General features: G+C 45.4%; 1 protein-coding gene across 1 annotated transcript in view; it reads left to right on the top strand.

Moving 5' to 3' along the window:
* The window catches only part of LOC143805921 (cytochrome P450 2G1-like), a 55,079-nt gene extending 41,794 nt beyond the window's left edge, over positions 1-13,285 (top strand). Inside the window, exons 8-9 of the mRNA XM_077285680.1 lie at positions 4,952-5,093; positions 12,158-13,285. Coding sequence (XP_077141795.1) covers positions 4,952-5,093; positions 12,158-12,339 — 324 coding nt within the window. The 3' untranslated portion in view covers positions 12,340-13,285. The remainder of the gene's footprint in view (positions 1-4,951; positions 5,094-12,157) is intronic.
* The last annotated feature ends 236 nt before the right edge of the window (positions 13,286-13,521 follow it).

Below are 13,521 nucleotides of genomic sequence, written 5' to 3'. Positions count from 1 at the left end.
AATCCTAATTTCGCTAATCTATCTGTGTATTGTAGTTCTCCCATCCCCTTTATTAATTTTGTTGCCCTCCTTTGTACTCTCTCTAGTTCCATTATATCCTTCTTGAGCACCGGTGCCCAAAACTGGACACAGTACTCCATGTGCGGTCTAACTAGGGATTTGTACAGAGGCAGTATAATGCTCACATCCTGTGTATCCAGACCTCTTTTAATGCACCCCATGATCCTGTTTGCCTTGGCAGCTGCTGCCTGGCACTGGCTGCTCCAGGTAAGTTTATCATTAACTAGGATCCCCAAGTCCTTCTCCATGTCAGATTTACCCAGTGGTTTCCCATTCAGTGTGTAATGGTGACATTGATTCCTTCTTCCCATGTGTATAACCTTACATTTATCATTGTTAAACCTCATCTGCCACCTTTCAGCCCAAGTTTCCAACTTATCCAGATCCATCTGTAGCAGAATACTATCTTCTCTTGTATTAACTGCTTTACATAGTTTTGTATCATCTGCAAATATCAATATTTTACTGTGTAAACCTTCTACCAGATCATTAATGAATATGTTGAAGAGAACAGGTCCCAATACCGACCCCTGCGGTACCCCACTGGTCACAGCGACCCAGTTAGAGACTATACCATTTATAACCACCCTCTGCTTTCTATCACTAAGCCAGTTACTAACCCATTTACACACATTTTCCCCCAGACCAAGCATTCTCATTTTGTGTACCAACCTCTTGTGCGGCACGGTATCAAATGCTTTGGAAAAATCGAGATATACCACGTCCAATGACTCACCGTGGTCCAGCCTATAGCTTACCTCTTCATAAAAACTGATTAGATTGGTTTGGCAGGAGCGATTTCTCATAAACCCATGCTGATATGGAGTTAAACAGTTATTCTCATTGAGATAATCCAGAATAACATCCTTCAGAAACCCTTCAAATATTTTACCAACAGTAGAGGTTAGACTTACTGGCCTATAATTTCCAGGTTCACTTTTAGAGCCCTTTTTGAATATTGGCACCACATTTGCTATGCGCCAGTCCTGCGGAACAGACCCCGTCGCTATAGAGTCCCTAAAAATAAGAAATAATGGTTTATCTATTACATTACTTAGTTCTCTTAGTACTCGTGGGTGTATGCCATCCGGACCCGGAGATTTATCTATTTTAATCTTATTTAGCCGGTTTCGCACCTCTTCTTGGGTTAGATTGGTGACCCTTAATATAGGGTTTTCATTGTTTCTTGGGATTTCACCTAGCATTTCATTTTCCACCGTGAATACTGTGGAGAAGAAGGTGTTTAATATGTTAGCTTTTTCCTCATCATCTACAACCATTCTTTCCTCGCTATTTTTTAAGGGGCCTACATTTTCAGTTTTTATTCTTTTACTATTGATATAGTTGAAGAACAGTTTGGGATTAGTTTTACTCTCCTTAGCAATGTGCTTCTCTGTTTCCTTTTTGGCAGTTTAGTTAGTTTTTTAGATAAAGTATTTTTCTCCCTATAGTTTTTTAGAGTTTCAATGGTGCCATCCTGCTTTAGTAGTGCAAATGCTTTCTTTTTACTGTTAATTGCCTGTCTTACTTCTTTGTTTAGCCACATTGGGTTTTTCCTATTTCTAGTCCTTTTATTCCCACAAGGTATAAACCGCTTACAGTGCCTATTTAGGATGTTCTTAAACATTTTCCATTTATTATCTGTATTCTTATTTCTGAGGATATTGTCCCAGTCTACCAGATTAAGGGCATCTCTAAGCTGGTCAAACTTTGCCTTCCTAAAGTTCAGTGTTTTTGTGACTCCCTGACAAGTCCCCCTTGTGAAAGACAGGTGAAACTGTACAATATTGTGGTCGCTATTTCCTAGATGCCCGACCACCTGCAGATTTGTTATTCTGTCAGGTCTATTAGATAGTATTAGGTCTAAAAGTGCTGCTCCTCTGGTTGGATTCTGCACCAATTGTGAAAGATAATTTTTCTTGGTTATTAGCAGAAACCTGTTGCCTTTATGGGTTTCACAGGTTTCTGTTTCCCAGTTAATATCCGGGTAGTTAAAGTCCCCCATAACCAGGACCTCATTATGGGTTGCAGCTTCATCTATCTGCTTTAGAAGTAGACTTTCCATGATTTCTGTTATATTTGGGGGTTTGTAACAGACCCCAATGAGAATTTTGTTACCATTTTTCCCTCCATGAATTTCGACCCATATGGACTCGACATCCTCATTTCCTTCGCTAATATCCTCCCTTAAAGTGCACTTTAGACAAGACTTTACATAGAGACAAACCCCTCCTCCTCTCCGATTTTTACGATCCTTTCTAAACAGACTGTAACCCTGTAAGTTAACTGCCCAGTCATAGCTTTCATCTAACCATGTCTCGGTTATTCCCACTATGTCAAAGTTACCTGTAGATATTTCTGCTTCTAGTTCTTCCATCTTGTTTGTCAGGCTTCTGGCGTTTGCGAGCATGCAGTTTAGAGGATTTTGTTTTGTTCCAATCTCCTCACTGTGGATTGTTTTAGAAATGTTCTAGAAATGGTCTAGAAATTGGTCTAGAAAATGGTCTAGAAATTGTTGCATACTGGATGTCTTGCTTGGGTATGTATACTGTTTTTCCTTCAACCTCTACCCACCCTTCAACTCAACCCACAGGTGTTCAATTGAGTTGAGGTCTGGGAACTGTGGGGGCCAATCCAGCACCCCTAATTCTTTGTGATTGAGTAATTTCTTCACCAATCTTGACGTATGATTCATGTCATTGTCCTGCTGGAACACTATGTTGTCCTTTTCATACACATAGTACTCGAGTGCATGAAGTAACTCATCTTGTAGGATACTCACATACAGCTCAGCATTGAGGTCACCATCAATCCTGGTCAAGTATCCATCGCCTTTTGCTGTCAACCCAACCCCATATTCTCAGGCTTCCTCCACTGAACTTGAAAGTTCCTTCAATTTCTCTGTTATCCCTTTTTACCTTTTCTTCTTTCAGACTCATTTGCACCCATCAGAGCTTAGTCTATTGATGTTTGTCTCATCTCTAAAATCACTCGTTTGCAATCTTCTACTGTCCACTTTTTGTACTTTTTTGCAAACTTGAGCCGATGCTTCTTTTGATGACATTGAAGTCGAGGCTTCTTCACCTTTTTTCAAGCCACCATTCCAGACTTGTGTAATGTGCATCTCACGGTGCTTGCATGGACGCCTGTGGTCTCACTATTACGAAGCATACGGGCCACCTCCATTGCTGTGTTTGTCACGGGAGAACTGATAGATAGGGTTGAGCGACTTTTATTTTTATAGGATCGGGTCGGGTTTCACGAAACCTGACTTTCTCAAAAGTCGGGTCGAGTGAAATCGGCCGATCCTATAAAAAAGTCGGGGTCGGGGTCGGCCGAAACACTAAACCCAATGCAGTGCAATGGGATACTATGGTTCCCAGGGTTTGAAGGAGAGGAAACTCTCCTTCAGGCCCTGGGATCCATATTTAAGTGTAAAATAAAGAATCAAAATAAAAAATATTGATATACTCACCCTTGGAAGAGCCCTGGTATTAACCGGCAGCCTTCCTTCTTAAGAATGAGCGCGTGAATGACCTGCGGTGACGTCACGGCTTGTGATTGGTCGCGTGAGCGGTCACATGGGCGGCCGCGACCAATCACAAGCCGTGACGTCATCTAAGGCCCTTCACACGCTCATTCTTAGGAAGGAAGGCTGCCGGAAAGAAGCCGAGGGTGAGTATATTCCTATTAGGTATATACTCACCCTCGGACGCGCCCTGCTTCTTTCCGGCAGCCTTCCTTCTTAAGAATGAGCGCGTGAAGGGCCTTAGATGACGTCACGGCTTGTGATTGGTCGCGGCCGCCCATGTGACCGCTCACGCGACCAATCACAAGCCGTGACGTAATTCTCAGGTCCTAAATTCCTAGAATGAGGAATTTTGGACCTGAGAATTACGTCACGGCTTGTGATTGGTCGCGTGGCGGTCACATGAGCGGCACGCGACCAATCAGAAGCCGTGACATCATGGAAGGCCCTAAACGCGCTCATTTTAAGCAAAGAAGGCTGCCAGTTACCAGCGGCGATGTCCAGGGGCCTCCGGAGAGGTGAGTATATCAATATTTTTTATTTTAATCTTTATTTTACAGTTAAATGTGGATTCCGATACCGATTTCCGATATCGCAAACATATCGGAACTCGGTATCGGAATTCCGATACCAGATTCAGAAGATCGCCGACCTCATGGCCGACCCCACACAGGGGTCGGGTCGGGTTTCATGAAACCCGACTTTGCCAAAAGTCGGCGACTTCTGAAAATGGCCGACCCGTTTTTCTCAACCCTACTGATAGATCTTGTAATGGCTGATATTTTGCCTGGATGTCCACCTCTTGGCTTTTGAATGGATAGGTGGACTTTATTTCGCATTCTTCCAACTGTTTTGCCAGTCACATAATGCTGTTTAGAAATTTTCTTGGACTAAAGGCTGCTGTTGATGAGCTGGATGATGTGATTTCTCTTTTCTTGGTAAATCTTCTTCATGGCCGCTCCTCAATTTGAACCAATTACTTTTTACTTGGGAATCAGCCTAATAACACACTGAGCTATTGGGAATGTGAAAACCGGTTGTATTTTGTAGTATACAAGAGCAAAACAGTAACAATGCAGTGACATGACAAGAATCTGCATGACTAATCATATGCTGAATAATTGCAAGTCAAATTTAGATTTAGATGATTGTCTATAAAATGTTAGTATTCTCATGTTCAAAGCAGGTGAGATATGGAACCTGAAAGTCAAAAGTTCAAAACATTGTTACTCTTTTGGTCTTCAGTGTTCAAATATTTACTTTTACATTTCACTTTGGTTAAATATAAAAATGTTGGGGTAGGCTGTTATGGGTTGTCCGACATAAGCTATACTGTCTGTTTTTTTTGGTTTTTTTTTCCAGAACACCAATGTATATCCAATGTTGACCTCTGTGCTGAAAGACCCTACCCACTTTCCATACCCAAATGAATTCAACCCCCAAAATTTTCTGGATGACCATAATGAATTTAAAAAGAATGACGCCTTCATCCCTATGGCTGCTGGTATGTTTTATGTATAATTTAAGCATCTTGCAGAGTAAAGTAGAACTTATGAGGCTTTCTGGAGTCTGTTATCATTATAGCTTAGGTTTGACTTAAGGAGTAGCTAAGATTCTTCAGTGTAAAAAATAATTTTGGGCTGAGATTGAGAATTTCGACATTTGCTAAAAACTTAAAGGATTCTGTGCTAAATGTCCTTACTTATTTCAAATAGGTATGAAAGTTGCATCTCCAAGAGAGATCATGTCATATGTACAGTAACTTCAATGTTCTTCGAAGTTCTGATATGTCTCTCTGATTTAACTACTGTCTGGTTGAGAAGAGGGCAATGTGTGACACATTCCCATTGGGCTGTAGTCAGATGGCAGTATGAATTAGACTGAGATCGGACTGCAATGGACAGACTAGATGCCGGTCTGATTTTTACAGCCATCTGACTGCAGCATATGCTACTCATCCATAGCATTCATTATTCAAACATATCTTGAAATTCCGGCTGGGGAACATAGAGATGGTCCTCACTATTTGGCTTCTCTAATCGATTAACGGGTCTCTACTTTCGTACACAAGGACAATCACTCTAGTCAGGTCTCTCCCTGTGGGCTCCTGCTGGCTTTTAAAATTATGTTCTCTCTAAGGCGTTAGAGCTTTTCAGAATAAGATATACCTGACTGCAATCACGTATCCATGCTCAAATTTATGCTGCCCATGGTTTGGGCAGCAATAATCTAGTGACAGGTTCCCTTGAACTACAGTATGTCTCAAAAGGTCTATCTGTCCCCATCAGAGAGCATCATAAAGTAAAATCATAAACCCAGATTTCAGCACTGGGTCACGAACTTAACTCATTGCTGTAGTTTTCATAAAAATCACTGTTTTTTCTGCTGCAGCTCTGCTAGTGTTTTCAAAGATGGACTTGTAGTTTGTCATTCTCCATATTCATGAGCTCTAGTTATCCTTATCGCTCACCACTGATTAACCGCTTTCTATCCATGTGCAATGTAGGTGGAAAGCGTTCCAACATTGGAAACAGTCATACAGAGCTTATCATTGAGAGTACTAGCAGAGATGCAACAAATAAAACAGTAATCTTATCAAAATTAAAGCAAGAAACCCTAAATGGTTCAGGCTGGGAAATGGAACTGGTTTAGGTAAGAACAGAGCCAAAAACCTGGCACCATTTAGGTTTGCGACCAACAGAAAAAAAATGATGAGGTTTTGCTCTCTGAATGTGATGTGGCAAAAGCTGAAGTGGATCTTTCAGAAATGTGAGATGTAACCTCAAAATGACGCCAATAGCACAGTGTAAATGGAGCGCCCCCACACCGCCGCAGGGCCGAGGGGTACCCGGAGCCGGGCCTCTAGGTCTCAGTCTCGGGGTTGTCACGGTGGCTAGACCCGGTCCGTGGCCCTGTCCGTCAGTGGGGGACGTCCGGTGTAATAGGTGGTAGTAATGGTAGCGATGTAGCGGTGCGGTTGTGGGGTGTAAGTCGCGGTAAATAACGAGGACACCAGGTTGCAGTCTCTTTACCTCTTTACTGGAGATCTCTGAGTCCTCAGTCCAGAATATGGTTCACCAGGCTGCGCAAGTCCAGCCGGTCCAATGGCACCTCCAGAGTTCTCCTCTCAGGTGGAAATCTGTGCCTTCCTTCTAGCGCTATGTGTTGTAGTCCTTCCCTGCTGTGCTCACGGAAAGTAACCCCACAACGGTTGTGTCTGTTTCTTAAGTTCCCTCACAACTCGATTTGATGTTCCTCTGTAATCCACCCCTTCCCTGTATTCAGGTTGGAATGGCACCCGTTTGTCAGGTAGGCCTGGAGTTCTTCCGGGACCCTAGAGTCGCCCCTCTCCCGCAATTGCCCCCCAAGACTTCATAGGTGATATGTGGTAGACAGCCCGCCTGAGACCGACTGTCCTGCCGCTGTTTGGAGTATGGCTTGAAGCTGTATTCTAATCCACTCCCTCGGCGTTCCGGCCACCGGTATTGCGCCTCAGCAAGGTGCTGCCTCTTTCAACAAAACCCCTGCTGGTATTCTCCTTCTGCTTGATCTCGTTTCTCACTCAGCACAATCTGTCTCGCTTCTAGTCCTTTCTTGGGCACCGCCGCTATGCTGAGCAGGCACGGTCCCGTTACGTTCTTTCAATGCCAAGCCTCTGCCAGGATCCCACCCCTGGCAGAGACCCTACAGTCTCTCCCTTCACAACACCCCCTGCCACAGGGTGTTGCTCCGTTCAATCCCGTCAGCGTTCTCTTCTAACTTACTGCCTGACCCCCAGTTTACCCACTATGGTGGGGAGTGGCCTAATGAATAGCACCCTTAGCTCCCCCCGGAGGCCCTGCTGTGAAACATATTGGTGTCTGTGATACCTGACTGGAGGAACTCCTTCAGTGCCATCGAACGTACCATGGCTCCCCTTAGTGGCGGAGCCACAGTACTGCAACGACCAGGACTCTGGGGCGCTGCACTCCCCCCTGGTTAAACACAGTACTCCGGGACTGGGAAGAAAAACAACAATACAGATTAGTAAACAGACATACAATTTTGTTGAGTGCAACACAATAAGTATACTTGAACAGGCTTCCCTTTATGGGAGGTGAGGACACTTTTAACGTTACAAACATAGTCAACATTATAAATTACAGGCTATACATAACTCCTGTTACCCAACCGGGTATTCTACTTAGTGCAAATTCTGGAACAATAAATTAACATTGCCTTTAAGAAACATACACTCTTAGTTTACCAAAGGCCTTCCTATAATCACATTACAGGGTATGGTAACTTCACATTCTCCTACTTTGAACCTGCAGGACCGCCTGTCCCTATGGCACCAGACCTACTGCCTCTCCTTTCTTTTACAGGACCGCCCCGTTCAGCCAGGGCCTACTGCCTTTCGCTACTATACATAGTATAGACATAACATTCCTTTCATTTAAAGAACTCTGAGCCCGCTCTACTCGGCTCCTTTAAGGACTCACTCTCTAACCCCTACGGGTTCACTTTCTGTCCTCAGTAACAAAGTAACTTTCTATGGGGACGCAGGGTTTACCTTCTATCCTCACCTTCATTATTACTTTCTTATTTCTAATCATGCAGGACTCTAAGTCTAGCTCAACAGGCCTTCTGCATCTTTCTCTTTAAAGAACATTATCTATACTTCACATTTTAAACAGGTTAAACACATTTAACTTTTCATGTAAAACAGTTACATTTCTTTTTCAAAGCATCATTATCACAGTACTGTTCTGCAACAGTATCACTTTCAAGTGCAATCCTTCACATCCCCTTTAAGAGGGGACCAAGTCTTTCCGAGGTAGCTCGTCTTCTCAGCCTACCAGTCCATGCAAAGGTTCCGGTATGATATCTTCGCAAAGTGTCTTTAACTAGAACCAGTAGGAAAGGTATCTTCACAAAGTGTCTTTGGCTAAAACCAGTAGGGAGCACCTTTAAGAAGGTGCAAACTATTTACAAAGAAAGTTCGAATCATGCACAGTCCATGATTACTGCAGTTTGTATAACTTTGTGCAAAAACTTCAGAAAAAGGAAAACAAACAAAGGGGATCCCGGGTCAACAGAGGGATCCATTAACCCTGGGCGGGTTTAGCAGCAACTTAAAGGAATAAAAGACAAACAGTAACTATTTACATTTTTCAGAGTATCTTAACATCTTACTCTTCTTTCAGAAATTTCCATGAGGCGCCACCTGGCGGGCGGACCCCTGCAATTCAGGTTTCAGGTCCACTCCCGCGGCCAGATACACCCCATGGGTTCGGGTCTGTTGCACGACCAGGTCGTGCGCGGCAATAAAGGTCTGTGTCCCCACTTCTCTCTGCGCTGGTACATCAGGGGCATTGATCACCCGAAGAGGAACCGCTTTAGCCGCTACGGCGGTCGCGGCAATCGGGCGGCAGATTGCAAATTCTGTGGTCGGGCAGGTGGGCGCGACCAGGGTGGCTACGGGTCGATCGCACGGTGGCACTTTGGCTACGGGGGCTGGTTTCTCCTTCTTGTAGACGTTCAGGGCAAACCACCCCTTCTCCCCAAAGTGCCGGGTGTAAGTAACACTGTCCCCCGGATAGAGGTCTCGATCGGGGTGACCCTCTCGAAGGTGCGACTCGACGTCCCGTCGGTTGACAAAGACCTCCGCATATAGCCCCGGCTCTTTAATGAAACCCCAGCCTCCTTGGAGTTTAAAGGTGGTAACAATGCCCTGCCTGCGCGGGGCCTGGTGAGTGATGGGGTCCTTACGGGCCCGGTCCTTGACCGCCAAATCTTTCTGATGGTAGGCCTCCCGTTTAGCCTTATGTATTTTCTCCTCCTCTTGCCACCGTTGCTCTAGCTGGATTTGGTATTCTTCCCAGCTTAGGGCCTGTACCATTTCTCCCTTCTGGGTTTCCACCCCGGGGAACCCCATAAGATTGGATCCAGGGTTCACCCAGCGGCATACCGTGCGCTCCGCGCTGACCTCACACGGCAAGGGAGTAGGGGTGATTGGGGCCCGCATGCGGTGTTCCATGCCCGTGGCTTCCTCCCATGGTAGCAGGCGCTGGAGTTTACGGGTTCCCGGGAGGGGTGGTGCCGCTACGGGACCTACTAACACACCCTCGGCTGGCGGGGCAGGATCGGCGGACTCACCCACTGGTACGAACCCACTTTCCGCGACAGGTCCCGCTGTTCCTTCCGGTGAAAACTCCGATGTCCGGGAACCCTCTGCCGGTACCACCTGGTGCGGGGCCTGGACTCTCACATTCAGTTGGAGGAGCTGGTTGTATAAGTCCTCCATCTCAGCTCTCAGGAATCTGGTGTTGTCCACGGAGGATAGGCTGCTGGGCTCATCCGGGTAGTCAGGGGAGACTTCCACTTCAACCCCGCTGTCGGGTTCGGAGCTGCTGGCCATAGCATCCTCCGCGTGGGTCGCTTCCTGGTCTTTTTCCCGCTCTCTCCTGCGTGAGCGGTTTCGTTTTCTCTGCCTCCGCCCCCCATTAAGGATTAGGAGGCGGATTTCTGCTGCTGACGGACACGTCCTCACTGCACAGAAATATTTAGACTGGGCGGCCATTATTCTTCGCGCTCTCCAGCTCGTCTACGCCCACTCCACGCCCCTCTTCTCTTCCTGCGCTCTCCTCAGCGCTGCAATGGCGGCGGATTTTGGCGGCAAATGGCGCAGCACACAGTCTTGCAATAAAGTACAGTCCAAGCACAACAAATCACAGTCTCTAGGCACACATGACCTGATTCTTCAGGCTTAAGTAGATCCTGTTCGTGACGCCAAGTTTGGAGCGCCCCCACACCGCCGCAGGGCCGAGGGGTACCCGGAGCCGGGCCTCTAGGTCTCAGTCTCGGGGTTGTCACGGTGGCTAGACCCGGTCCGTGGCCCTGTCCGTCAGTGGGGGACGTCCGGTGTAATAGGTGGTAGTAATGGTAGCGATGTAGCGGTGCGGTTGTGGGGTGTAAGTCGCGGTAAATAACGAGGACACCAGGTTGCAGTCTCTTTACCTCTTTACTGGAGATCTCTGAGTCCTCAGTCCAGAATACGGTTCACCAGGCTGCGCAAGTCCAGCCGGTCCAATGGCACCTCCAGAGTTCTCCTCTCAGGTGGAAATCTGTGCCTTCCTTCTAGCGCTATGTGTTGTAGTCCTTCCCTGCTGTGCTCACGGAAAGTAACCCCACAACGGTTGTGTCTGTTTCTTAAGTTCCCTCACAACTCGATTTGATGTTCCTCTGTAATCCACCCCTTCCCTGTATTCAGGTTGGAATGGCACCCGTTTGTCAGGTAGGCCTGGAGTTCTTCCGGGACCCTAGAGTCGCCCCTCTCCCGCAATTGCCCCCCAAGACTTCATAGGTGATATGTGGTAGACAGCCCGCCTGAGACCGACTGTCCTGCCGCTGTTTGGAGTATGGCTTGAAGCTGTATTCTAATCCACTCCCTCGGCGTTCCGGCCACCGGTATTGCGCCTCAGCAAGGTGCTGCCTCTTTCAACAAAACCCCTGCTGGTATTCTCCTTCTGCTTGATCTCGTTTCTCACTCAGCACAATCTGTCTCGCTTCTAGTCCTTTCTTGGGCACCGCCGCTATGCTGAGCAGGCACGGTCCCGTTACGTTCTTTCAATGCCAAGCCTCTGCCAGGATCCCACCCCTGGCAGAGACCCTACAGTCTCTCCCTTCACAACACCCCCTGCCACAGGGTGTTGCTCCGTTCAATCCCGTCAGCGTTCTCTTCTAACTTCCTGCCTGACCCCCAGTTTACCCACTATGGTGGGGAGTGGCCTAATGAATAGCACCCTTAGCTCCCCCCGGAGGCCCTGCTGTGAAACATATTGGTGTCTGTGATACCTGACTGGAGGAACTCCTTCAGTGCCATCGAACGTACCATGGCTCCCCTTAGTGGCGGAGCCACAGTACTGCAACGACCAGGACTCTGGGGCGCTGCATAAACAATTAATGAGTATTAGGGAGTTTACAAATGGAAATAAAACATACAAGTTTGTATGACTTTTAAAACTCCTTTAATAAAATAGTGCTCAGTTTTGAAACATAACAGAATATATTCTAAATTAGAGACCTAAAATGTTTGACCGATGTTTGTGGTGCCAAAAGGTGGACATTGACTTTTAGCTTAGACCATGACTGCTGTCAGCTACTCCTTTCCCACTTTGTGCTAGAAATAACTCGTGCCCTGGTTTATTATAGATGTTGAGTTGGATTATAATTAGTGATGAGCGAATATACTCGTTACTCGAGATTTCTCAAGCACGCTCGGGGGTCTTCGGAGTATTTTTTACTGCTCGGAGATTTAGTTTTTCTTGCCGCAGCTGAATGATTTACATCTGTTAGCCAGCATAAGTACATGTGGGGGTTGCCTGGTTGCTAGGGAATCCCCACATGTACTTATGCTGGCTAACGGATGTAAATCATTCAGCTGCGTCAAGAAAAACTAAATCTCCGAGCAGTAAAAATTACTCGGAGGACCCCCGAGCATGCTCGAGAAATCTCGAGTAACGAGTATATTCGCTCATCACTAATTATAATGTTGTGACCTGTGCTTTTTGTTTTCTTTCTGCTCAGGTAAGAGGATTTGCTTGGGAGAAAACCTGGTTCGAATTGAGATATTTATCATTTTAATCACCGTATTACAAAACTTCAACTTGAAATCACCGGTTCCTCTGGAAGACTTGGATATCACTCCAGACGTTTCTGGCTTGGGAAACTTTCCCAAACTGTTCAAACTTGCCTTTATTCCTCGTTAAGCATTAAAGGGAAAGTATCATCAGAAAATGACTTGGTATAAATTACACTTTTGCTTATCCCTTATAGGAAGCAGCCATTTTTCATTTTTGTAACTTCATTTTTTTCTCCCCTTTGTCCAAACACCATAACTTTTTTTTTAGTCCATCATCATAGCCATATGAGGACTTCATTTTTTTTATTCTGGAAAGCAGAAAAACAATGTAGAAATGGGTAAAAAATGTAATTATTCCATTTTTTTTTTAGTTTAATTTTTAGAGCATTCAATATGAATTAAAAATGACCTGGTAACATTTATTCCCCAGATCAATTTCTTTAGAGTTCCCAAACTTATATATTTGTATACAAAATTGTTCAAAACATTTGCAAAAAAAAAAAATTTGATGTGATCTGTGTTGCCATTTTCTGAGTCCCGTATTCCTTATTTTTTTTCCATTAATGAAGCTGTGGAGGGAGGCTTGTTTTTATATGCCGTGAAGTTGGGTGTAATGGTACTATTTTGGGGTCCATGCAATGTTTTGATCGCTTTTTATTGCATTATATGGAAGAAGTGCGCCGACAAAAGAGGGCAATTTTGGCATTTCAATTTTTTCCTTTCAACCCTGTTGAAAAAGCGACAACGCGAAACGCGCGTCCAGGGGTGCCACACCAGGAGGGGGGACCCTTTCCAGGACCTCAGTATGGGTAAGCCCTATTGAACATAGCACATTGCTTCTTTTTTGCATTAGCTGTTTCCTGATTGTGAGCAAGGGATTCTGTAGGACCCTGTATGTTACTTAGATAGCTTTGAGCTGGGCACCTTATTGAGACAAGGGGTTTCTAAGGGCACAGTTTCTGTGCTTTCCCTCCTTGTGGTTGGCTACCATTCTCTCCCCTTTCTTGTGTCACCTCCCTGTACCTGCGGGTGGCGTACAGCACTCGCGGTAGTATGTGCATATATATATTAATGTTTATGAGTTATATTTAATAAACTTTTTTGTTTTTATATAAAACTATGTTGTTGTGGATATTTCTGCTCCGTTTTTTTGTATATATGTTTATAAATATGTTGGATTCTCTGTCGCTGGTTTCAAGACGCGAGTGAATCGTTTGCCATACACTTCAATGCAAGCTGTACGCGACATGCTACTAGTCTGCAACTGCTGGTTTATTTACTGCAAAATCAGAACATTAAAATAGTCGCA

The sequence above is a fragment of the Ranitomeya variabilis genome, chromosome 2 (genome assembly GCF_051348905.1).
Source record: "Ranitomeya variabilis isolate aRanVar5 chromosome 2, aRanVar5.hap1, whole genome shotgun sequence".
Classification (NCBI taxonomy): domain Eukaryota; kingdom Metazoa; phylum Chordata; class Amphibia; order Anura; family Dendrobatidae; genus Ranitomeya; species Ranitomeya variabilis.
Note: the sequence above shows the minus strand (reverse complement) of the source record. Positions and strands in the feature narration are given on the sequence as shown.